Source organism: Diutina rugosa, assembly GCF_008704595.1.
Source record: "Diutina rugosa strain CBS 613 chromosome Unknown scaffold44_size119871, whole genome shotgun sequence".
NCBI lineage: Eukaryota > Fungi > Ascomycota > Pichiomycetes > Serinales > Debaryomycetaceae > Diutina > Diutina rugosa.
In genome coordinates this window covers 47273-72378 of record NW_022995212.1, presented here as the reverse complement: position 1 = coordinate 72378, position 25106 = coordinate 47273, and the positions used below count along the sequence as shown (strand labels likewise).

Genomic DNA, 25106 nt, shown 5'->3' with positions numbered 1-25106 from the left:
AGACTTAGACGAGATACACGGTGGCTATAAAAATGAAAAACGAAAGCCTAGAATGGGCTTTGGGACTACTTAGGTATCAATCTAACTTGGATTTTGCTTACTTTGGTCAATTTACTTTGAAGGCACCGACGCAAATACCGTTAAGGCCTAGGCAATCCAGTACCAAACCTTCTCAATCCAATTCTTCGGCACCGGCAACGGCGTGTTGCGGTCTTCTGCCTCGATCAAATCCAAACCGGTGGAGCAATCGATCTCGGGGATAGGGATTAGCCACTTTTTATCCTTCAAATAGAACACGGTATAGAGCCGGTGAGCTGTATAGAGGAAGAATACGATGGGTAATGTGATGTAGGCAGCGACAAAGTCGGCGCCATTAAAGTTGAAAAACACCATGAACCCGTTGGTGATACTGATAAGCGATACCATGAAGATTGCGTAGTACGCACACCACGGCAGAAGCGACGCTCGATACGTAACTCGGGTGTCCAAGCCATTATACGTGATGGCTTTTCTCCACCGTAAGTAGGCAAAGCAGACAAACACCCACGAGATAAACCCGGAAATGGTGGAGATATTGGAGAACCAGTTGAACGCCGTCGCTGACGAGTTTGATACATTTAAGTACGCCAAGAAGCCAAGCAACGACAGCACCGCCACGGAATAGTACGGAATGCCAAAGCGATTTACTTTCAAAAACACTTTGGGAGCGAGGCCCCGGTTCGCCAACGAATACATCGTTCTCAGTGCAGTAAACAAGAACGAGTTACCTGAAGAGGCAGCCGACGTCAAGATGGCGGCGTTGACGATGTGGTTTAGGACGGGGATACCGGCGTTAGTGATTCCAAGCACGAAGGGAGAAGCCGACGTGTACGAGGCACCGCCCAACAATCGCGGGTCTTTGGAGTCAACGATTACTCCAATAACGATGGTACCGAAACAGTAGAAAAAGATTAAACGGTACACGAAACGACGGGCAGCTTTCGGGATATTGTGTCTAGGCTTTTCACATTCACCACCGGCAGCAGCGATCAACTCGGGAGAGCAGATGAACGCAAAACCGGAGCGGATAACTGCCCGCCAGAAGGCCAAAAAGCGACCAGTGGCACCGGCAATCTCAATTATGTTATCGTTGTCACCACGGTAGAAAAATTGGCGGAAAGGGTAGTCTCTCCAATACCAAAAACCAAGGACACTCGTTTGGTTGGGACCACCACCAAAGAATAGGACAACTCCCAAAATGAGCAAACCCGTCAACGTGATAAGCTTGATACTGGCAAACCAGAACTCCGCCTCACCAAAGAATTTCACCGATGTGAAGTTCAAGATCAAAATGACGGCTAAGATAATCGTGATCCACACAGCGATATTCACCAGTTGGATCCAGTACTCAATAACGTACGCAGCTGCCACCACTTCGGCCGCCACCAACATCAGGAAGGCGTACCAATAGTTCCAACCAATGGCAAAGCCAAACAGCGTACTTAAGTTATCGTAGACAAAGGTCATGGGCCCGTTACCGGGGATCGGCAAGAAGGTGATCATTTCCGCCATGATTTGCATCACACACCAGATGATTGTCGACATGAACACAAACGCTAAGAATAAGGCTGCTGGCCCCGATTGCAACGTCAATCCTGAGCCCACAAATAATCCGGTACCAATGGCCCCTCCAATGGCAATCAACTGGACGTGTCTCAGCTTCAACCCCCGCTTAAGCTGGAATTGTGGTTCGCCGCCCTCGCCAGCTTTACCATCTTCGATGGAAATAACTCTCAGATTGGCAATCGAAATATCTCCATAGAACAGGTGCCGCAGACGGGCAATCAGCGTCGACGAGCCTGCCGACGACTCGACGATGGTGAAGTTCTTTTCACCTTTAGAAGCCATGCGGTGTCAATGGGTAGATCTTTGGGAATCCGGGGCATTATTTATGTAATCTCGTCATTGACTGGTGATGACGGTGAACTGTGCTGCACACCCCGCGGTTTATGCGGGCTGTCATTAACAGCATGCACAACTTTTCTTGTTTCTTGGAACGGCTGAACAAAAATTGCTTGGAAATTTGGGGTACAAAGAGACTTTGAGTATTGTTGTTATGATAACCGTAGGAAACTCAATATTTAGTCGCTTTTTGGCATCGATTTGATGGAAACTGAATGCAACTTTTGAATTAACTGATGCGTCTCGCAAAAACTATGACTAGATAGGCTTCGTCCAAGACTTTAAAGTGGAGAACCAAAGGTTGGCATCGCTTGACACTCCCTAAACTTGTAATTCTTGGCTAGCTACTCAACGAGATATGAGGTCGTCTAAGCGAGATCTACATTATGGGGAATTCAATCATCTCGTCTTTGTAGGGAAATCACGCCGTTTGTGGGGAAGTTTACGCACGACCCGTAGCCACTGAGAAACACCAGAAGCAGTGGGATAATCAGCGATTCAATATGTAGATAACTATTACATCCCCCTTTCTCATAGACCTTCCCCCTCCACCTGCTCTCTATCATTGCGTCTCCTGCTATTGGCTTCATCATACTCCCTCACACTGCATCATCAGATATATACCACTTCCCCTGCAATTTTACAATGATGTCCTCATTTAGCCAAATTGTATTAGTAGGGCCTTCAACAATTTACCCGAACGCACTAAAAATTTACCCGACCACACATAAACAACGCTCACCGTAGATAGTCACGCCTGGAAGCCAAAGTAGAAGGCTGCTGACAGTGCTTGGTGGTGGCACCGTTGTAACTAGAACCAATTTGTAGCATTGCTCCGGTTCTTTGCCATCATCCTCGTCTCAGATTGTGTAGGGTTTCAATAAATGACGAACTATTGGTGACCATGCCAACAATTCATTTTCATGCTATGTTACATCAAGGTGGGCACAATCAATTTCATGTACGATCCACTGTCCAAGCAAATGCGATGATCCCTCCAAGTTTGGTTGACGTTGAACCTAACTTATGACTACGCTTCCAAATCTTCTTCTACTGTACATTTGTATGATTTACATCTATTGTTTGATCTAAAAGATATCGGTGGTGCCCTTGAGCTGGTGGTCGCGTCTCTTCGGCCAGTACTCGCCATTATAGTCCCAGAACATGTCACCGGTGACGGGGTGTTTCTTCTGCGTGAACCAGAGAGGCTTGTACTTTTCGCCACTGGCTTCCCGCTGCCGGCGCGCAGCTCTTTGCTTTTCTTCCAACCGGTGCTTTTCATCAGCAGCCTGGTCGTAACGCCCTTCTTCCATATCTCTCTGATCGGGACGCAAACGGGTGTCGGAAGGAGCCACCCACGGCAACAATTTGGGGTCGGGGTTGTTCAAAGTAACGGCGAACGACGTCAAGTTGAACGGCACGTTAGGACGCGGCGCCACTTGCCACACCAAGAACTTGCCGCCCCCGTACGGGTCAGTGCCCACCTTCAGGTCCTGGGACTCAACAAGCAGCAGCTTGCGGTCGTGCGACGAGTCGACCTTCTTGGCGTAGATCTTCGAGTTCCAGTGGCCGCCCATCGCCCATTGGGCCTTACCCTTGACATCGACAGCAGTACCGCTCAATTGGTACGCCAGCTTAGCACTCCACCCTCTTTGCTTCATGTTGACTTCGATGACGTCACCGGTGGTGTGGTTCCGCACTTCCATCAAACCGTAGTTATCCACGGTGGGGTTACCAAGCATAATCCCCACCACCGAGGTGTTGACCTTCTTCCAAGAGTACAATTCTTCTTGCACCACTTCACCGTTGGGCAACTTGACGCCGTTATCGGGTCTGATCTTACAGAACATCTTACCCAAGTGCTTGAAGTCGAAACTGCGCCCCTTGAACTGAGAGTCAACGGCATTTTCCCCGTAGTAGGTCCACTTGGGCGAGTCGGCGTGACAGGCAGAAATGGGAGGGTGGTGACTCACTTGTTCAGTGAACAACCGGTAGTTCTGGTCGGGACGAGCGTACTCAAACGTTTCCCCAAGCAACGGGTTGAAGGGCTTAGCGATACGGCCGATCGTCAGCGCGTATTCAGTAGCAGCGAAGGTCGCCACGTAAATCAAACGCAACGTCAGATCGTCGTACTTGGCAGCCTCGTCAAGCAAGTAGGCACACTCGATGTCTTCGGCCAACCGTTGCAAAAGCGACGACGGCTCGTTGAACAGCACGGGAAGCGTCATTCTCGTCATATCCTTACCAATCATCGACTTAAGAATACCCCAAAGACCCACCTTGGGCCGGTCGTCTTCGTCAAGGGCAAGCTTGGTTCTGGGAGGGTTCTCGTAACCGAGGAACAGACCTTCCTTCTTGATGACGAGAGCCACTTCATCCTGAGCCTCATTGGCAAAGTGTTTGTCGAGTTTGACGTCGCCATTAGCCTGAGGTTGAGGCGCGGCTGCCTCCTGTGGTTGTTGGTCATCCACCGCTTGTTTACCCTGTTGAGGAGGCTGTTGAGGAGGCTGTTGAGGAGGCTGTTGAGCTTCACGGGGGTCAACGGATTCATCCTGTCTACCAGCGATGCCAGCAGCTCCGGCCACGCCAGCTCCAGCGGCAGCACCAGCAGCCACACCGGCTCCGTTGGACGAAGGGTGTTGGCCCTGAGGCTGTTGAGGAACTTGCTGAGACGACCGTTGCTTGGGCAATTGCTGAGGCACACCACCCTGAGGAACGGGGGGAGCTCCTTGAGGGATGGGAGGAGGCGCTTGTTGGGGTACCTGAGGCGGCAAATGCTGGCTTTGTTGGTGGCTTTGTTGTTGAGGGATGGGGGGAGGAGCCTGTTGCGGGATGGGAGGCGGGGCTTGTCTGGGAGCGGCCAATTCCTGGTGCTGAGGGACAACAGCCTCGGTATCCTGCGACGCGTGAGGAGGAGGCGTCGCTCTCGCCGCGTAGGCGTGGTGTTGAGAGTGAGGCGCCAGGGGCACTCTGCGCTCAGGGATCACGTCCATTTCGTCAATGACGGCATCAGAGCCTTCCAACAGGTGTTCTGGGAGGTGAGTTTCGTGGTTAGGGTGGGGATGAGACTCGTGGCTGTGGGGCAGGGGGTGGTCTCTGTCAGGGGTACCCATGTTTCTCGCCATCTGCAGCGGCAGGATGTAACCCGTAGTGGCGTTTTGACCGGATTGAGCTTGAGCCGAGTCAGTATCCACCGCGGCAGTCTTAGCCACAGTAGTAGCGACAATGGGGGTCGTCGACTGCGGCTGAGCCGGTCTCGGGGCAAGCAACTCGCCGGTGTCATCCACTTCGGAGTTGATCAGTTCTTGGCCCAGAGCATCGAAGAACTCGTCGTCCAGGTCGTCCGGGAAGATCTCGGCGACGGCGGTCTCGTCGACGCCGCCGGTACCCAGTTGCGTGGTAAACAACTTCTTGAGTTGCTTTTGGCGGCCGTCGTACTCGTCGATCTTTTGTTCTCGCTGCTGGATCTCGGCCTCGAGCTGGTGGATCAGGTTCTCCCATAATCGGTTCACCTCCAACTGGCGTTCAAGCTGCTTCAGCACCCGGACATCGCGCTGAGCCACGAGCCCGTGGTAGGTGCCAATAAGCTCAGAGATGGCACCCACGGTACGGAGCCCTGCCAGCTGCAATTCGGGCTCGGCAATGTGGCGGAAACATTCCTGTAACGACGCCAATTGCACCTCCAACGCCCGCGTCACCAGCTGTACGTCCAGGGCGAACGTGTCGGGTCCATTTTGCGCGTCGTCTTCCTCGTCGTTGCCCTCAGTTTCCAGGTCAAAGTCCTCCATGCCGTCGTAGTAGCCGGCGGGGGCGGCGTTATCAGTACGGGTGAAATGGGTCGGTTCCACTGGCAGTTGGGCCTTATTCTTGTTCTTGGAGCGTCCCACACGCAATTTACGGCGTAATCTCTTGGTGGTCAGGTCCTGAGTATGGGTCAGATTCTGAGACCGGTCCAGTTCAAACAGACCCCGTGTAGGTAACTGCGGCGGCACCATCCCCGTAGACGAGGTCCCCGAGGTTTGGCGGCGTTTAAGCCCGTCTTTAGCCACGGTGATCGCGTTTTGCAACGTCCACACCCACCGGTTAGTCTCGACCGGGTGGTTGGCGCGTAAGTGCCAGTGGATGCCGTTTTTGCCGATGATCTCAAACTTACACTTTTCCAGCGAGTCGAGGTGGAGCTGGGCGTAGCCCAAGTTGAGCGACCCGCGACAGGCGTTGGAGGCGGTGTCGTCCTGGTTGGCGTAGTACAGCAACACCCCGGCTTGGTCCAACACGAAGTACCGGAGCTTGTACCCGGAGGCGAAGTTGGTCCATTTGTGTAAGTAGCCCTTATAAGTGGGAGCGGTGGCGTGGCGCTGGCCGGCACCGGGTCCGGTACCTTGAATGACGGGGTCCATGATGTTTTGTTCCTGGCTGGCTTCTTTAAGTAAACGCTTCAACTGCGGGTCCAGGCCCTTGTGGATCAACTCCACGGGCAAGTTACCCTTTTTGTCGCGCTTGAACGGGTCGCCGCCGTGTTTTAAGATCCATTCCACCATCTTGACGTCATCCTTCTGGATGAACTCATGCAATACGGTATTGCCGGTTTCCGGGTCGGCGCCGTTGATATCCAAAAGCTCCAGTGCCCTCGGGTTCTGGGTTAAAAGCTTATCCAAGTTGTTGAAATCGCGAGCGCTGAAGTATTGTCTCAATTTCGCCGCCAGCGCTTCCACGAACTTGGCCCGCTCAAATTGCATGAGCTGGGCGACATTGACGTCCTTAGCCACCTCCACAGGTTGTTTCTTATTCAGATTGACCACGGTGTCATTGATTTGCGGCAAGCTGAGCAAGTATTTGACGACGTCCAACCGCAGCGCCGCCGCCGCCAAATGGAGCGGGGTGTTGCCCTGGTCGTCCTGGCCGTTGATGTCGACATCGGGGAAGCGGGAGGGGTTCTCGACGATGTACTGGATCGTCAGAAACGGCGCCACTTGCACGGCGTAGTGGAGGACGGTCTCGCGCAACTTGACGACGTCGGTGGTGGTCGTGGTGGGCTCGATCAGGCGCAACTGCTGGTACAAGGCGTCGAGGCGGTCGGTGGCCCCCAGCCGAAGGGCGTCTAGGAGTTTGAGCCGGAGCAAGCTGGCGTTCAAGGGCAGCGACATCGCCAGAATTGCAGTATGGTCTATGGGAAGAGAAAGCGGGCTCCGAGCAATTGGCGGCAGAAATCAGAGGCCTCCCGGAGCGCGCGCGCGTGGAGCAACGTCAGCAAGCGAAAAGTCACCGACAGACGTGTGCCCCGATGGCAGCGAATCACAAGGGAAAAAAAAATGATTTTAGGGTGAAAAATAAATTTAATTAGAGAGAAGAAAGCGGTAAATAGGAGACGAGAGTATCGTCAGAAGAAGTATACAACGGCTTAACAGATGTGGGGTCATTTGGGACCCTTAGTCATTGTCCCTGGTTACGGGGTGCGGATCGGCCAGTGGGACAGGCTAGTCCGAGGGAGTGGGGATCGATACGACTTGCAGGGCTTTACTACAAACGGAGATTAGCAACTACCCCCGGAAACACCGTTTTAACGCCGTTAGCGTCGGAACGTGTACAAAACACACCGGCGAAGCTGTTTTGCAGATTTGCTTGCGGGTCACTTGCTGGCAGCAGCAGTGGTGGCTGCCTCAGTGGTGTGGGACCCCTATCCGGAAGGCAACCCCCATGTGATATGTCGGCGAATGCCACCGACGAAGTGCAGAGCCGAGAAAAAAAAGTGGCATCAAGACAATAAGGCTGTGGCCGAATAAGCTACGGGTTGCGTGTCAGTTGAGGCAATTTCACTCTACTCGGTGCTTGGCACGCAATATAATTGATCTGGTGATTATGATACCGTGATTCGTATGCCGGCTTTGTGATTTTATGGAGTAAAAGACCGTGCATCGCCTCGTCGAGTCACGCCAATGGCCAAAATACAGTAGTGCTTAGGTGAGCGAATAAAGTTATCCTAGTCAGACAATTTCGTCTCGGTGGCTAAGTGTGACAACTGACTAATCAAATATTGTAAATGATGATAAATTTGATGACTTTTGATGGCTAAATTGTCATTTCAGTCATTCCTGTTCGGTGGTCCCATTCCGTTGCGATGAGTCGCACTCCACCGCTAGCCAGCCCTCTCTGCTAGAACCGATGGCCGACACCACCACTACGTTATACGTGCAAAACCTAGACACCCATGTCGACCGCCAGGTGGCTAAGCACGTGCTCTACATGTTGTTTCTGACGTATTGCGATGTGATTGATATCGTGGTGCAACGGGGGTACGCTCACGTCACCGTACCCTCAGCGACGGCTCCCGTGGCTATCCGCTGTGTCGCTGGCGAACAAGTGCTTGGCCGTCCGATTAAAGTTCAGGAAGCCACCTCTATGTCAAAGAGAGTCGAACGAATGGCATAAAGGAGGTTTTGTCTGTGATTGTGTCAGTGTCGTATACTCTTCAATTACGAGCCGGCTACCAGTGGATGTGAGGAACACAAATGATACACAAGTTTGGTGTGTCTATTATACTCTGCGATTGTTGTTTGAGATGCTTCTCTGGTACTGATATCCATGAAACAGTGGTCTCAACTATGAGGATAGTTCCGCGACGGCTTAATTGAGAGAGCTTTAATGAAACTAATTTAATGAATGATGACGATATTATGACGAACTAAAATACCATCTAATACACAACTTCAATGCTTTGACGGTAGCTGAAATCGTGTATCTCGGACTACACCTGAACTAAGCTTGAACAAAAAAATTGTGCATGAAATAATGAGATCACCGATTAGATAATGGAAGGAGATCATGAAAATGAAGAGAATAGAGCCAAAAAGATACACGTTGTGCCGGCCCCAGGAATCGAACCTGGGTTTGTTCGGGGTTGTGAAACTGACGTCGCCACAACGAACCGTACTAACCACTATACTAGACCGGCTGGTAAAGAGTGTGTAATGCGTGCCGGCCCCAGGAATCGAACCTGGGTTTGTTCGGGGTTGTGTTTCCACAACGAACCGTACTAACCACTATACTAGACCGGCTGACACGGGTTTGTGCCCTGGTCCGCGCCCACTGTGAATCAAAATGAAGTGCAGTTTTGCCGCCGAAATCGCTTATTTTGCTCAATATGAGTGCTTTAGCAAGTTAACCCGTGAGTCATAAAGCTCAGTTCGGTACTTAAAGCCTCATAAAGCTGTGTTCAGTCACTTCGGAACTTAATTATCGTTGTACGTCACACTCGAGATCTAAGTCGATCTCCCTCGGTATTTTGCAAGTTTCATCTGCTGGTAGTCATTTATAATAACTGTTACAAGTTGAATTTTGTTCGTGGTTCTTTATAGTAGCTCTTTACGATCTTTATGAGAAACTAAACTCAATTCTTCATTTTTTTCTATCTGCTATTTTAGGTCCAACCCAAACAATAAAGAACACTTGTACTCAATACGCTTGTGAATAACAACTCAATAAACTCCAAACAGACTCACGAAATCAATACTACGATCTCCAATGCCCTCTTTACTCCTGAATGTGTCAAACTCCGTTGAGTCATACCCCACACTGCCGTACGGCGACAATCAAGCTTCTCTGCAGGATGCCGCTTTTAACAACGGAAAAATCTCTATGGTGGTCACCAGTGCGAAGTTGGCGATCCAGGCATATCTCGGCATCGGAAATTTCCATTTTCCCTTCCTTCCCTTTCATTACAGGAAAATTTGAAAAAACCAGCACTACCCGTATCTTAATACACAGTGCTGGAACATATTATGCCCCCTCCCATAGCCATCGATGCCCATGCGATCAGTGGCATCACCGGCAGCATTTCCATCGCCTGCTGGGTGATTGTGTTTGCCCCGCAAATCTACGAAAATTACGTCAGAAAATCACTGCTGGGTCTTTCCCTTCTGTTTGTCGTGTTGTGGCTTGCTGGTGATGTGTTCAACGTGCTTGGCAGTGTCCTTCAAGGGGTATTGCCGACGATGATTATCCTCGCTGTCTACTATACGCTTGCTGATATCGTGTTGCTTTGGCAATGTTTAGTGTATGGCGACGGTGGAGAAAAGACTGACGGTACTCATCTTCTGCCCGCGACGCCAATGCACGAGGATACCATTAATGCGGTGCTTTCCGATAATGCCCCTCAAAGACCACTGCTCAAAGACGGTTTGACCAAAGTGGCGATGGTGATGCTTGTATTTTTGGCTGGTGTCATTGGCTGGTTGATCACTGACGACCCCAACCGGGAACCTGACCAATTAGTGTACGACCCCTTGGCCCAGTTCTTTGGCTGGTTGTGTGCCATTCTCTACCTTGGGCTGCGAATCCCTCAGATCCTTTTGAACTATAAGCGGAAGAGCGTTGATGGTATTTCATTCATGTTCTTTTTATTCGCATGCTTGGGTAATTTGACCTATGTGATCTCCATCCTCGCCATCGACACCTCGTGGTACTATCTCTGGGTGAACCTGCTGTGGTTGGCGGGCAGTCTCGGCACGTTGGCGATGGATTTCACGATTTTCATCCAGTTTTTCATCTATAACGAGAACGAGCCAGAGGTGCTCATCACCAATAATGCTGCCAATTATGGTGGGGTCTAAACAATCCAACAAAGACTCATGATAAACACGATGATAAAGAAAACAATAGACGAATACAACAAAGGGGTGTAGATATACGAATTTTAAATTGCATTAGGTCCTGTAAGCAATACTTGGCGACGCTTGCTCTAAGAAATTCTGGGAATACACTATTTCTCGGGACACGATAGGGTACGAGTTCCTAGATACGTCTAATCTGGAAAATTATAACCGATGGGTATCAATTAACAACAATCTCGTAATCCATCTGAAGTCGAATACGATAGAGTGGTTAATAGCCTCCTCTGAAAGTTATTTCGTGTTTTGATCTTGTACAAAGACGCGGTCCAGCAAGCATTGTTTAGAATTTGTCTCGTCTTCGAAAGCGAGCATAAACCAATGCGATTTCATTGAGTTCAATCCAACGACTCACATCGATGGTCGTTTTCAATCTTGCAATTATGACATCATCCTCAGGACGCGAATAGTTCACACAAACAAATACCTACAAAATAGTGGAACGAATCTCGCAATTATACAATCACACAAAAGCTTAAACCACCGTATCCAAGCCAAAAAGGGGCTAACATCTTGCTCACTCTTTGAATGTGTAGGGGTAGAAAATTGGACTGAAACAAGAAGTGCTCTCCATTAAAGAATTCCTCTATCAACCATTTCTGAGTAGACCTTCACCTTGATGGTCTTGACACAGAGCCGAACACCGTGCAATGTTGTCAAATTGCCGATATACAGGTATGATGGGCCATTACATCATCTTGGCGTTTATCTGCTTGCTAAGCGTAGCCGACTTACTCTCTGAGTAGTCCTTTACCTTGGTGGTCTTCACAGAGCCGAACGCCGTGCAATGTTGTCAAATTACCGATATACAGGTGTGATGGGCCATTACATCATCTTGGCGTTCATCTGCTTGCCAAGCGTAGCCGATCATAAGGTTACATTACTCTTACTCGAGGATATCCGCAAAGTTGGGCATGGCTCAAATGAAGGATAGAAAAGCAAACGTCGTCAACTAGTGCTTGGACCCAAATCCTCAATGACGCCGCGGATCTTTGTTGACCCACCACTTCAAAATGGGATTCACAGATCCATGGATGGCATAAGGGTTAGATGAAAGCTTATATGTAGGAGGTGTGGAGCTGGCTGAGCACGACGTCATGTGCGTCATGCCGACGAAGCTTTGTATGCCTTTTTTTCTCGGTGAATTCAGCACGGTGGCTGTGGTTTTTTCGCAGAATATGGACTTAATGCCGAAGCGAATGACACCGTACCTGAAGTGAAAGGTACTGTAACGGTACGCCACTTGTGTGGCCCATCACTCTGACGTAACAAGCGGGGAAATTTCCGCCTAGAAAGCACAACGAGTGGGATATAATTAGCAAGCAATGATTGTAGCCAATGCAGTCCTCGTAACGGTGTTAAAACGTAAATATCAATTTTACGGGCGTAGTGTGGAGGCTTAGCCTGTCTGATACTAGGGATTTGTCCAATAGAGAGTAGTTGTCGAGCAAATAGAAATGATGATGAATAGTCTTTGAGGAATTTTGATGGAATTCGTTTGTGACGTGAGAGAGGTGGTCCGATGGTTTTGACCATATCCTAAAAATAGGATTTTGCCACATGTTGGGTCACATAATTCGCCGCTCGAGCGAGCGCAAATATTGTAAAGCGCAAATTTGACAGAGGGCGACCAGTGGTAAAATACCATCATTTATTGCTCTAGTCAAACGGAAATTTTGTCAGAGCATGGCTAATATCTATCTGGGTGTAGCACTGTATGCTAAGGTCCGTTTTCGCTTCTCGGAGGTCGCTGTCTTCAAAACTTCCAAATTTTTAGAATGCAGTAATCCCTGCATGACTGCGGGTTGGCCGCATGAAAAATATACACACTCCCCTCCGAGTACCACTGGGAACGTGGGGAGCTCGGCCCACAGAAGCAACAAGTCACAACTATTTAAACCAAGCGATAGTCCTAGTCTTCTCTTCTTTTCATCCGCAATGAAATCCGCCTTCACTCTCGCTACTCTCGCGGCGATCGCTGCTGCTGCCCAGGAGTTCACCGTCTCCCCTGATTACAATAACTCGACCACCACCATCCCCGTGCCTCCTGGTAGCACTGACAAGGGTCCTAACGAGGGCAAGACCACGACCATCCCTGTGCCTCCTGGTAGCACTGACAAGGGTCCTAACGAAGGCAAGACCGAGACTGTGCCTGGTCCCATTCAGTACACTACCACCACCATTGAATGCCCTGTTTGTGAAGGTGGCTTCAGTACTACCACCATCCCTGTGCCTCCTGGTAGCACTGACAAGGGTCCTAACGAAGGCGAGACCAAGACCATCCCTGTGCCTCCTGGTAGCACTGACAAGGGTCCTAACGAAGGCAAGACCACGACCATCCCTGTGCCTCCTGGTAGCACTGACAAGGGTCCTAACGAAGGCAAGACCACGACCATCCCTGTGCCTCCTGGTAGCACTGACAAGGGTCCTAACGAAGGCAAGACCGAGACTGTGCCTGGTCCCATTCAGTACACTACCACCACCATTGAATGCCCTGTTTGTGAAGGTGGCTTCAGTACTACCACCATCCCTGTGCCTCCTGGTAGCACTGACAAGGGTCCTAACGAAGGCGAGACCAAGACCATCCCCGTGCCTCCTGGTAGCACTGACAAGAGTCCTAACGAAGGCAAGACCACGACCATCCCTGTGCCTCCTGGTAGCACTGACAAGGGTCCTAACGAAGGCAAGACCACGACCATCCCTGTGCCTCCCGGTACCACTGACAAGGTGCCTCCTCCCGCCCCTACCACTCTTGCTGACATTTCGAGACAGCCCGAACCTTCTTCGACCGGTGTGATTGTTACGCCTCAAGTCGAAGAAGCCAACGGTGCTGCCAAGTTCGGTGTTGGTGCTGCGGCTGCCATTGCTGCCATGGCCATGATTGTTTAATGACTTCAAACTTCTTCAATAAATTTTCGGTACTAATCTGATTATAGCTAAAATTTAGTCTAATTCAATGAACTGATTTGTTTTTCGAAGGCAAAACGTAGTTATGCAAATTTTCTTGGCTGCGCTCGTGAAGTTTACGAACTTGCAGGACAAATTCATGATTATTCAAGGGACGCGCTATATTGCACGTCGAAATATCGACTCAACTGAGATTAGGGTTATCGACTTCGGTTTATGAGTTTGTGTTCACAAACGGGGGACCCTGACAATGGAAATGGCATAGCGCCGTACGGCGTTACCTAACCACAAAGGTGGTTTCCATGTCCAGTGGCAGAACGAATATACTTATGTGCACAACAATTATACGCTTCGGGGGTGAGGCTATTGGGAGGTTATGGTTGAGGTTATAGGAGAATTTTGGGTATTTAAGCAAGGGAAACATCCCACGTTTTCTCTCTTCCCGTCTACAAATGCAGCCCACTCTTACTTTCGCTACTCTCGTGGCCCTTGCCGCCGCCGCCAAGGAGTTCACCGCCGTCATCTCGGGTACTTCGAGCTTGGGCAACTTCACTCCCACTTTGAAAGATGGTATTATCCTCACTGGTGACAAGTCCATCACCTTTGTGCTCACCGACGATGGCCAATTGATCGACAAAGACACCGGGAAGTACTTTGGCTTCAACAAGTACAACATCTTGGTGGAAGCCAATAACCCTAGCATCACCTGGGAATTTAAGGACAACACTTTGTCGCCTTCCCCGGCGATTATTGCTTGTCACGCTCATGACAAGGTGTGGATCCTCGGCGCCGAACGTGAATGTAAGGAAGGAGACGCCGAAAAGATTCAGCTCACTGCCACTAACGCAAAGGAGATCGCTGATCCTACTAAGGACGAAGAATACCTCAAGACCCACACTACCCTCCCTCAAGCTGAGGACCCTCATGACCACGATCACCACGACCATGACCATGATCACGGACACGATCACGAACACGATCACAACCACGATCACAACCATGACCATGACCACGATGCAGATGGCCATGACCACGATCACGACCATGATCACGACCACAGCGATGACCATGACCACCAAGAAGCTGGACAAATCTCAGCTCAAGGTGAAGGTGAGAGTTCAGTTGTCACCATCTCCGGTGAAACTCAATACACCACCACTACAGTTGAGTGCCCCGTGTGTGAAGGCGGCTACGCTACCACGACCATTCCTTTGCCCGCTGAAGAAAAACAGGACGTGGCTTCTGAAGCTGTCCCTGACCAGAAGCCTACCACTCTTGCTGAAGAAACTAAGGAACCTGAACCTACTTCGGGTGACGTGGCTGCTCCTCCTCAAGTTGAAGAAGCTAACGGTGCTACCAAGTTCGGTGTTGGCGCCGCTGCTGCCGTCGCTGCTATCGCTGTGCTTGTCTAATGTTTACAGAACCTTAGCTATCTTTATGAAGATATTGGTACTGTTTGTGAATATATGATTGTGTTGTAAGCGTGTATCGTAGTGCAAAAGTTCTCTGGAGAAGCTGTATACTGGCCTATTCCATTCTAGGCTGTTGCTCCAAGGTTCGTATTCGGCCCAAAAATAGAACCTCGTATAGCAGTGGAATGCCAGTGACCAGGGGTTTGAGAGGTAGCTTATAGCTTATAGTCTAAATATCTTGACATACGAGAATGCGGATCCACTTAAATGTCCACTTTCGCCGTGCGGGGTTCATAAAGGATTCCAGCCTTGGGGCCAGTGCAAGCTTTCTCGTATACACAACTTCAGAAAGTTGTTCCGTGAACACCGATTCCAGCGAGGTGTTTGAAGCTGTCAGTGTGAATATTCTTCGGTAGTGACCACTGGACTCCTTTCTATAGTTGAAAGAACACCCCATATCCAGTGCCAATTTTTGTTGTAGACCCAATTCGGGTACATCCACATTTCCTTCCTTGCAGCAGCTCGTTTACGCATAAGGGACGCCGAGTTACCGAAGGTATGCGACTACCGACCAGCATATGTCTACTATTTAAACCACCCGAAACCCCCGAGGTTTTCTTTTCATCATCACAATGAAGACTACCTTTACTATTGCCACCCTCGTGGCCGCTGCCTCAGCTGCCTCCACGTTCAGCCCCTACATCCAAGGGTCCGCTCCTGAGTTGAGCGGGATCCCTCCTTTGTTTCCCGTGGTTGACAACGGCGAGATTGTTGCTGCCAATACTACAGGCGGTCATCAGAAACACATCACTTTCTTGTTCAACGACGAGAACCAATTGGTCAACAAAGACACTGGCAAGTTCATTGGCTACAACAAAGACAAGATCTTGGTGGAAACCGATGAACCTAGCACTAACTGGAAATTGGATGGGTTCAGCTTGACTGTCGAACCCCCCGTGTTTGCTTGTAAGAGTGGTGACAAATGGGTGCTTGGTGAAGAACGTACCTGCGAAAATGGCGACGCTTCGTCGATCAAGTTTGTCATTGAAGGCATCAGTCACAAGAACTCGAGCAGCTCCCTGGAAGCTCCCCCTGTTGTCGCCAACAGTCAAAATGGCGCCTCCCAAATGGGCGCCGGTGCGGCTGCTGTCATTGCTGCCATCGCCATGATGTTGTAGTAGCTGTATACTAATTACGGGAATCTTATACTTGACATGGTAGATTATCTTATCCCTTATCCGCCGCGAAGGAATCACACAAGATGCGATTGCAAGGCGAAATCAGATAGTTTGGAAAGTCTGCGACTTTGATAGGTGATGGCGGGAACTTTGAAGGGATGAAGCTATGCTGGCAAAGTCACACCCCCGCCACAGTATGCTGTTTCTCGTATTCATTTATTTACTTATTTTCCGTGATTACTTCTCATGCGCTACATGCAAGAGTACCAATCTGCACAATTTAAACGTCGCATTAGCGACGGCAAAGGCCCAAATCCTTTCACCAGGTGCTGATCGTAATCGACCAGAACTCCAGTACCTATAGCATTTCTTCATCTTCAATGAACGAAAATATCATCTTCGCTACTTTCGTGGCAGTTGTGTTCGCCCAGGTTACCTTATACTATCATGAATGACCTTTAAAATTCAGAGGTCTCCACAATTATACTTAGCCAAAGTTTAGCCCACTCTGCGTTGTCGACTTGAATAAATCTAAGGTAAGCCTTGCAGAAACACTGACCATTTATATATGGTGAGGGTAGCGCTGGCTGCAATTCTCTTTTTGTTCCGGAGCGTAACATGACCACAATGGTGTCATGCGGGGTATTGCGATGAAGGGAATCTTTCTGTAAAAAAGGTAGAGCTCGCGAACAAAATTTCTTCCCCGTCAATTCAGATCAAGCTCACCCAGCGCAACGTATACAGAGTCAAGAAAAGCTTGTAATTTTAAGAGAAGGCGAACTTGTCCGTACGAATGTTATTTCCGTTTCCACGATTTGATTTACATCATGTCAACTTCAGTAGACTTCGATCACTCCTGTTTCAGTCAAGCGTATCACACAATTCCCGGGGCATATACTGTTAATATTCCCTCATTGCGAAGAATGGGCTTAGCAGACCAAGAATGAGATCGATTTTGTACGGCACCGCGGGTTAAAAGCTGGTGATGTTGGCCAGAAACAGCGATAACGAAACTCCACGTGTTTGTATAGTTAACATTGGCACCTGACCCACGCCCACCAATGAGGCAATCTCCAAATTCACTGTACTCCTAAATCAACGGCACTCACACGGACATTACCGCCAATTTCACCATAACTACATCACCAATAGCTTGCTGTAATTGTATCAAATTTCACAAGGAGGCATGTTTTTCAGTGAATGGGATTATTTCTCGGATTTGTTGTCGCGACACGGCTGAGAGGGAGCCCATCGTTTAAACTTGGAACTTTATGCACCCACGTGTAATTCACGAAATACGGTGATTGTTGATGATAATCGCTGCCGTCGCATCACACGGTTATTTGATTGTCTATAAATAGACTTCACGGCGTTTTCCCTTGCTTCCAACAACAGCGCGCCACTCGTGTGAACCCAGCAACAAAGACTGGTTTTGTGGTGTCAAATCACCTCTTGTGGCACTTGCCTAATACGTACATGAAAAGTGCTCTGTGGTCGCTCTCGTCTCCATAACACCGTCTAACACCTCCAGCTTGGAGACATGCCGTAGCCAAAACACAACACAATATTCACTTAGTCTCCTTAAGACGCTATCGATCTCAGCCCCATTTCCATATCTCTTCCCCTGAGATCGGATGGTCACAGAGTGATTACAGACACTGTCTGCAGAATCGACAGCGGTCACTTAAGCCCAAAAGGCATACGATGTTAGTATATCTCCGTTCAATCAATTCTCGAGACCCTTCGATGCCTTCTCCAAACTAGTGGGAATACGCCAAATACGAAAGCGTTGGCGCGTTTACTAAGCACCAACAAACAACCAACCACAAAAGCTCACGTTACCCGAAGCTTGTACGATTATAAAACCCAAGAAGGGGTATGAGCATATGAGAGCTCACTAAAGTCATTGTAGTACATTTTAAGACAGTTCATTTATGTTATCGTGGTGTTCTTTGGGGGTTGATAGTCGGTTTGATCAATCCCCACACCCCATTGTCCGACCGATTTTATTGTAACATCAAATCAAGTGGGGGTCTCTGTAGGGGTAGAGCTCGACCGCCGCCATCCGCCTCGAACGCGGTGGATACCGTGACCATCAAAACACATTTCACTGAGAGGTACACGGCTCCACTGGAGAACAATAGCGACTCTGGACTCATGCGAGCCAAGAAATTTCGTTTTTGCTAATGTTTGCGTTTCGCGAAACAAACCATAATTGGCACTGAAAAAAAGCGATAACTTATGGGGCAAAGTAAAATGAAGACTACCATAACTTGGCTAGTATCAAGTTAGTATTTGAATCTATTTACTCATTCTCTTCTTTGGCTGAAAGAGTTCGCTGTAAGGGCGTAGTTTTGCTAGAGTTCGTTTTTGTGGAGAAACCGCACTAAAGGTGCAGGTTGCATATTTACGCTCCGATAATAATTTTGGGCAAAACATGTAGGACATTTCCCAAACGCTATAAAAACGGCACCAAAACCCCGTTCAATCACTCCACCACCTCCAAATGAAGACCGCTTTCACTCTCGCTACCCTCGCTGCCATCGCCACCGCCGCCAAGACCTTCGGCGTCCTCGTGTCGTCGTCGGGCACCGTCTTGCACTTGTCGCCCATTGGCATCCAGAACTCGCAAGTGATCACCCCTGGCGGTGACGAGCCCCAGTTGGAACTCAACGACAAACAGCAATTGATCAACAAGAAGACCGGCAAGTACATCGTTGTCGAAAACAACATCTTGGTCGAATCGTCGGAAGCCGGTACCTTGTGGACTTTGGAAAACGGCAACTTGACCCCCACCGCCGGCGCCTTGATCGCCTGTCAAGAAGGCAACTACTACTTGCTTGGTGCCGAGCGTCAATGCTCGGGTGGTAAGATCGACATCCACTTGACCACCGTTGACGTCAAGGACGTTGACGGCTCGCAAGACGGTGACCACAAGCAAGGCGAACAACAACAAGACCAAGGTGCTCAGAACCAAGGCCAACAAAACAACAACGGCACCACCGTCGTCGTTGAAGAGTGCCACGTCTGTCAAGAAAACCAACAAAACCAAGGCCAAAAGGGTGGTGACCACCCCAACGTCGAACAATTCGAAAACGGCGCTGCTTCGGTCAAGGTCGGCATTGCCGCCATGGCTGCTGGTGTCGCCATGTTGTTGTAAGTTTGTATAATGACTACTGATACCCTCTAGTGAATAGCTAATAATATGTGTACCCCCTCCACTACTCAAAAGCCCGTAAACTCCATAAACTAAACCTGGTTCCGAAATACTGTGAAATTGTCGTGCTTTACAATTTCCTGAGAGGCGCGAATATTTTCTGTTAGCGATTGTTTTCTGCCGTATGATGTCGTAATTAACGGGCTTAACCCCCGATACGGACTGCAGACACCGGGCTAATAACAGACGTGCCTGATTATATGTTACATCAATTCTTCGACACATGGCAAGTTACATCATTTCCTAAGAAGACCTATTTATAGTATATGGTTGCGTCGTCAAAGCGTGCTTTGTGATTATGTCATGGTGAAATTCAAAACACCACTGTAAACACAATCCAAAACACAATCCGTAACACCACTCAAAATACAATCCGAAACTCGCCACACGTGATCACGTCTACTTCACCGTTTGTCTAGTCGTAATCATTACTATGTACAGATGAGCAAATATCTACTTGTTGATACCGCGCTTTTCCAAGAAGTCCTTGGCTTCATTGACCTTGGTGGCCAAAAACGGCGACCCGCCTTTATCCGGGTGGTTAGCCATCATCAATCTACGGTGTTGTTCCTTCAATTTGGCCTTGGACAAGTTCAGTTCCTTCAAGTTTAAAATTTGGAGCGCTTCCTTAGCCGACATTTTCGGGCCAAACGCCCCCTTATGAAACGCCTTACCGTTGATGCCTGGTTGTTTCAGCTTGACAAATCCGGAAGCGAAGTAGACGACGCCAAGGGCGCCGAACCCGGTGAGCCACGGGTGGGCCCCCATCCAGTCACACGCCTGGTCAAAGTACCACTCGGCCGAGCCTTCGGGCGCCTGTTTCCGCTGGAGCTGGCCCGTGTACTGGAAGTTTTGCGCGGGAGGAGGGGGCGCTTGTTGCAGGTGGTCTTCCCCGGGGATCGGCAACGTGGGGGCGTTCATGTTTGAAAGGTGGTGGTGGTTGATGAAACGAGTTTCGATGGACGATGAGAAATTTTGTGCGGCGCGACCCCACAGAGGATGGCCACCACGAAGACCGAGTGACCAACAATAAAACCACCTAGAAGCAATCTGTAAGTAAATGAATGGCTTCAGAGTGACGAGAAAGGATGTTCTGAAGTTGTTAGTATAATTTTAAAACGTCCTGTTACGGTAGGTTATCATATTTGTGGGGATGTAGTCGTTGTGAGAAGTAATGTGATTGTAGCAAACAAAATTTAATTACAGTCTTCTGTTATAATCGATAGTTTCATAAATGACTATTCTGAAACAGGCCTACGGTCTCATGATATACATATATCTATTTTGATCACATTTCATTACCATCACTGACCACTCTAAGCTATCATCATCGCGATGAGTGAGGCTCGACCCAAGTCACAATCACCGACACCGGAACCGCCCGAGGCTAAACAGAGGAAGCCTCAGCTGGAAGAGGAGTTTCAAAAGCAAAAAACACAATACTGGACTGATGGTCCCGCCGTCACCGAGCGGGGGTGGCAACTACCACCAGACCCCGACACTTTCACCTGGGACCTTTCGCTAAAACCAAACCGCAACCGGTTGATCCAAGCATTGGAGTATACTTATTTTAATCGTGACTATGAGCTTTGTTTACGATTAGTGACACGTGGTCAACAGCTCTTCGCCGAGGTGAAAGACGATAAACTGACCCGCAAACAAAGACAAGAAGTCGACGACGTCGGCGCTAAGTGTCGCTCAAAACTAGGCATAAATTAGTACCTTCATTAACGTCATTAAATAGAATTTATATCCACACAATTTATATCCACACTCGGAGCTCAATGTAGCTGACTTTGCGCAATTTATACTCGTCGTCAGCGCCCTCAGTGTCGGCTTTTACCGTATCGACAACCTCCTCAGTTCCGGTAAATACTTCGACTTTTTTCGTGCCAAACTCTTGCAGCAACAGTGCCACCGTGGCCATGGCTTTGCCCATCCCCTTGACGGTGAAGAATTTGACCAGTTGGTAGTTTGTGGTTCTTTTGCGGTGGATCCGTTTGAGTTTGCGGTTGATCTGTTTCACTGCTGACACGTAAGGTGTCGTCAGTTTGACCAAGAAAGTCAGGTCGTGTTCCACTTGGGTACTGGGTAGCCTCACGGGGCGCTGCTTCGCCTCCCGCTTCCCCTTCATCGCGCGAGTCAAGATAAAATTGGTGATGATGATAGAGATGGTAAACATCAAAGTAAAAAACACAAAAGAATGAAGGAATGTGATTGAATGTCAATTGGTGATTTGAATCAGTATTTGATGATTATTATAATTTGTTGAATCAAAAGTTAAGGCAATTGGCTTCGACAATTGTAGCTTATTGAGTCATTGGTGGCCATAGTTGAATTTTGTTAGTAGTTGGTGACTGTAATCCTTTGAATTTATTGTGGCCACTACTGTGATATCATGATATTGTCGTTCCAAAGTATGTTTTAAGATAGTTGTCTCATCTTGTCTCTCATACAGATTTCCCACACGCGTAGTGCGAACGCGTCTCTACCATATATCACTTCAACTATTTACTCCATGAAACGAAGGGTTGACGACGACTACGACGACTACGACGACCAAGGGAAACGACACCAGGATCACATGATCCACACCGAGGCCCACCACCGCACGGTGGCGCTAATGATGGCGCTGGCTCGCTATCTCCCGCAAATCACCCCAAGAGAAGATACAACAATACAAGAGGAACTCCCGCCTCAAACGTCATTCCACCAGCGTCCGTTTTGGCCCCAAATCACTCGGGTGGTCAATTAAACGCCTTACTACACGGCATGTCTCTAATAAACGTTACCATTATTGCGACGGGTCGATATTCTATATATTAGTGCTGGTGCAATTCCGCCGCGGCCCACGTCGGCAACACGAACGAGGCCCGATGCATTTCTGGAGAGTAGTATTTGAACGTCTGCTGCTGAGGCAATGGCCGTTGCGGCTGACGTAAGTCCACTGCCGCATCGGGCAGCGCTACCACAAGACCCAACTGGCCGCCAGTATACGACGGCATGTAGCACTGACAATAGGCGACGTTGGCAAACACCAGCCGCGCTTTATCGGTGAGTTGTTTCAAGTACGCCAAGTTGAGCCACACGTTTTCGCTCAGTTGCATGATCACGACACCCTGCGGCGATAACGCCTGTTTGAGCAAACTGAAGTACAGCGTCTCGAAGAACTCCATGGCGGGTCCTTCAGGGTCCAGCAGGTCGGTGATGATGACGTCATAGTTCTCCCCGGAAGCCAGTTGAAGGAATTTAAACCCATCGGTAATGGTAATGGTGGCTTTGGGGTGGTCAATGGCAGTAGTCATTTGTGGTAAATATTTTTGCAGTAATTTAATCACTGAAGGGTCGATCTCCACCATCGTCACCGAGTCAATGACGTCACTGTGTTTCACCACTTCTCGAAGCACACCACAATCACCGCCGCCAATCACCAACACCTTTTTGGGTGATGGGTGAGCCATCATCGCCACGTGAGTGATGAGCTCTTGGTAAGCAAATTCATCACGCTCGGTACACTGGACAATACCGTTTAAAACAAGCACATTGCCGTAAGTGGTCAGGCGGAAGATGAGAATGTGCTGGAATTCCAGCTGTTCTTCGTGGAGGATTTCGGCGACTTCGAGGGCGAACCCTTGGCCGGGGAATGTCGACGAGTCGCGCTCGATGAACCACGGCACGCCGTCGATGTCGTGGATGTAGCGGGGCATCGGGAAACGTGGGATATGTGGGGATATTGAAGTGAGTGTGGATGGGGTCTCGGTGAAGCCATCGCTCCTGCAGGTGGGGAAGTAGACCACAAGTTCGAGTCTTGGCAGTCCCAAAATGGCACAAAAAACCAAACATCATGACCCTAGTTAGGCAATTGTATGTCAACCGTACACGTTGTCCAACTAAAACCAAAGACACCCCCACGGCACTGATGTTGTAGTAATGCACTTTTGTTTACAGGGTGATTCCATGTCGCTGTCCCCACCTAAGCGACTCCCCGTCCCCGCTCTGCAAGATCGTCCCTTTGTCTACACAACGGTGCCTCCGCGACATTCCCGTGTGTTGTTGGCACGCGGCCGACACCCCACTCTCTAGTTTCTCCACCCACTCTTTTTGGTGGTTTCACCCGATTTCACCCATAAGTCACCAATGCTCTCCCCACTCAGTTCCCCGCAAATAACACGAGCTGTTGGGGTAAATACAAGCTTTTGCCGGGTCACGGTGCTACTAATCTGGGCCCCCTCCCCACGGCGTGATCACCAAAAAGCTCATAGTTGGCGGTAGTGGTGGGTGGGTCCTCCATAGACTATTAGTTATACGGGATGTCGTACAAAACGCAACTTATTGCCCCGTTCGGCGAAAAACGTCGGCAGGGTTATCACGTTGCACCTTAAGATTATGCCATTGTTTAAAATCGAATGAGGAAGTGCCTAGCGACGGGCGTAACCCGGGGTACGCTTTTAAAGCTCTTCACAGGACTAGCAAAATATCGCACCCGGGTGGATAAACTGGTTGTTCCGCGGGCTTTTTTTTTTCTTTACAGTGCAATATTACCCCACAACCTGGACAAGAGGTGACGTAAAAATTTTATAAACATGGGGAGATTTAGGTTTGGCTACACCGTATGGGTGTGAGCTCTGGGACGAGACACAATAAACTGTAAAAAAAACCTCCCGGTCGTTATCGTCCGATTGAAGCATGGTTGCAATGGGCCTTTAAAGGCGGTTTGCAAAGGGCTGACGACTTTTTTGGTCTAAAGACAATGGGCTTATCTATCTCGCTGATTAGCAACGCCACCAGTACCACTGTGGTAATTAATAATCGTCGTGTCAGGCTATTCGGCTAATTACGGAGATCAATGGTACGATTCCGGCAGGGGGATACGCTACGACCAGTGCCAGTTGCTGCTAGGATGTTTTTTCCAATGCTAAAATTATCTTGACGCCGTCTCGGCGAAAATGCACCATTGCCTAGTCGCCATGGGTTTAAACCCAGATTTAGCGACGAGCACCCGCCGCTGGCTACTGGATTGGGAGTTTGTCACGTGAAGGAGGAACCCTCCTAACTACGAAAACGTATACGGAGTAAAATATAATAATTCCTCTCGTCTCGGTGTCGGTCCCGTCGAATATATTTCCGAGCATTCTCACGAGCAACCATAGCAATTTGGTCCCGCGTTAACATACCGGTAATCTCTCCAGACGCGGTATCAGCTGACCATGTAAACGCTTACTGATAGACGATACCATCGCCATTGGCGATGGCCATATCATCTATCAGTGGTTGCCAACCACCACTAATCTACACCCTCCATCCTACACCCTACACACTACACACTACTCTTGATGCTACTGATGTGGGCGCTTAGGTAATGGGGCATTGTTCGCGAAAGTGCCGCGAGGGGACGAGCGGGCTACCCCACTTTTGCCCTCGCTGCGCTGCTGCTGCTTGGGGGGGCATGTCTCCTTTGTTGTTTATTCTCCATCCAGGCAGGCCAGCGATACGAACCCGGCGGCGGGGGGTTCCCCCACCACGGGGCTTAGCCGGCAGTTACACGGCGTCACCAGAGCTGATGACAGCTCCATCTGTGGCCCCCTCCCTAATTGCCATTACCTCCGAGACAGCGACATCTGCCCCCTGCTGCTGCTGATCACTGCTGGTTCGGCGTTTGTGCTCTCGCTCGGTTGTTCCGTCGCCTGATGTCGCCGGCGTCCTGTAGCTTTGGTAATGGTGCGTAACTCACTCCCTCCCCCCCTCTTTAAAAGGCAACCCACAATTTTTTTTTTTTTTTTTTTTTTTT

General features: G+C 49.3%; 11 protein-coding genes across 11 annotated transcripts; 6 read left to right on the top strand and 5 right to left on the bottom strand. All coding sequences in view use genetic code 12, as the record gives it.

Moving 5' to 3' along the window:
* Positions 1-147: 147 nt before the first annotated feature.
* Positions 148-1887, bottom strand: DIURU_005582 (uncharacterized protein; the record flags this gene model as incomplete). Its single annotated transcript, XM_034158580.1, has 1 exon — positions 148-1887. The coding sequence occupies one exon, from the start codon at positions 1885-1887 to the stop codon at positions 148-150; it is 1740 nt and encodes a 579-aa protein (XP_034009638.1).
* Positions 1888-3029: 1142 nt separating this feature from the next.
* DIURU_005581 (oxysterol-binding protein related protein) lies at positions 3030-7085 on the bottom strand (the record flags this gene model as incomplete). The annotated part of the gene is made up of 1 exon (XM_034158579.1): positions 3030-7085. The coding sequence occupies one exon, from the start codon at positions 7083-7085 to the stop codon at positions 3030-3032; it is 4056 nt and encodes a 1351-aa protein (XP_034009637.1).
* A 2631-nt stretch (positions 7086-9716) lies between these two features.
* On the top strand, positions 9717-10547 carry DIURU_005580 (cationic amino acid transporter; the record flags this gene model as incomplete). The annotated part of the gene is made up of 1 exon (XM_034158578.1): positions 9717-10547. One exon carries the CDS (start codon positions 9717-9719, stop codon positions 10545-10547), a length of 831 nt encoding a protein of 276 aa, XP_034009636.1.
* Positions 10548-12542: 1995 nt separating this feature from the next.
* DIURU_005579 (uncharacterized protein) lies at positions 12543-13493 on the top strand (the record flags this gene model as incomplete). Its single annotated transcript, XM_034158576.1, has 1 exon — positions 12543-13493. The coding sequence occupies one exon, from the start codon at positions 12543-12545 to the stop codon at positions 13491-13493; it is 951 nt and encodes a 316-aa protein (XP_034009635.1).
* A 470-nt stretch (positions 13494-13963) lies between these two features.
* On the top strand, positions 13964-14923 carry DIURU_005578 (uncharacterized protein; the record flags this gene model as incomplete). The annotated part of the gene is made up of 1 exon (XM_034158575.1): positions 13964-14923. One exon carries the CDS (start codon positions 13964-13966, stop codon positions 14921-14923), a length of 960 nt encoding a protein of 319 aa, XP_034009634.1.
* A 632-nt stretch (positions 14924-15555) lies between these two features.
* On the top strand, positions 15556-16101 carry DIURU_005577 (uncharacterized protein; the record flags this gene model as incomplete). The annotated part of the gene is made up of 1 exon (XM_034158574.1): positions 15556-16101. One exon carries the CDS (start codon positions 15556-15558, stop codon positions 16099-16101), a length of 546 nt encoding a protein of 181 aa, XP_034009633.1.
* A 2506-nt stretch (positions 16102-18607) lies between these two features.
* DIURU_005576 (uncharacterized protein) lies at positions 18608-19261 on the top strand (the record flags this gene model as incomplete). The annotated part of the gene is made up of 1 exon (XM_034158573.1): positions 18608-19261. One exon carries the CDS (start codon positions 18608-18610, stop codon positions 19259-19261), a length of 654 nt encoding a protein of 217 aa, XP_034009632.1.
* A 510-nt stretch (positions 19262-19771) lies between these two features.
* PAM18 (Pam18p) lies at positions 19772-20239 on the bottom strand (the record flags this gene model as incomplete). The annotated part of the gene is made up of 1 exon (XM_034158572.1): positions 19772-20239. One exon carries the CDS (start codon positions 20237-20239, stop codon positions 19772-19774), a length of 468 nt encoding a protein of 155 aa, XP_034009631.1.
* A 414-nt stretch (positions 20240-20653) lies between these two features.
* On the top strand, positions 20654-21037 carry DIURU_005574 (uncharacterized protein; the record flags this gene model as incomplete). Its single annotated transcript, XM_034158571.1, has 1 exon — positions 20654-21037. The coding sequence occupies one exon, from the start codon at positions 20654-20656 to the stop codon at positions 21035-21037; it is 384 nt and encodes a 127-aa protein (XP_034009630.1).
* A 43-nt stretch (positions 21038-21080) lies between these two features.
* On the bottom strand, positions 21081-21452 carry DIURU_005573 (ribonuclease P/MRP protein subunit; the record flags this gene model as incomplete). The annotated part of the gene is made up of 1 exon (XM_034158570.1): positions 21081-21452. One exon carries the CDS (start codon positions 21450-21452, stop codon positions 21081-21083), a length of 372 nt encoding a protein of 123 aa, XP_034009629.1.
* Positions 21453-22140: 688 nt separating this feature from the next.
* On the bottom strand, positions 22141-23025 carry DIURU_005572 (spermine synthase; the record flags this gene model as incomplete). Its single annotated transcript, XM_034158569.1, has 1 exon — positions 22141-23025. One exon carries the CDS (start codon positions 23023-23025, stop codon positions 22141-22143), a length of 885 nt encoding a protein of 294 aa, XP_034009628.1.
* Positions 23026-25106: the final 2081 nt, after the last annotated feature.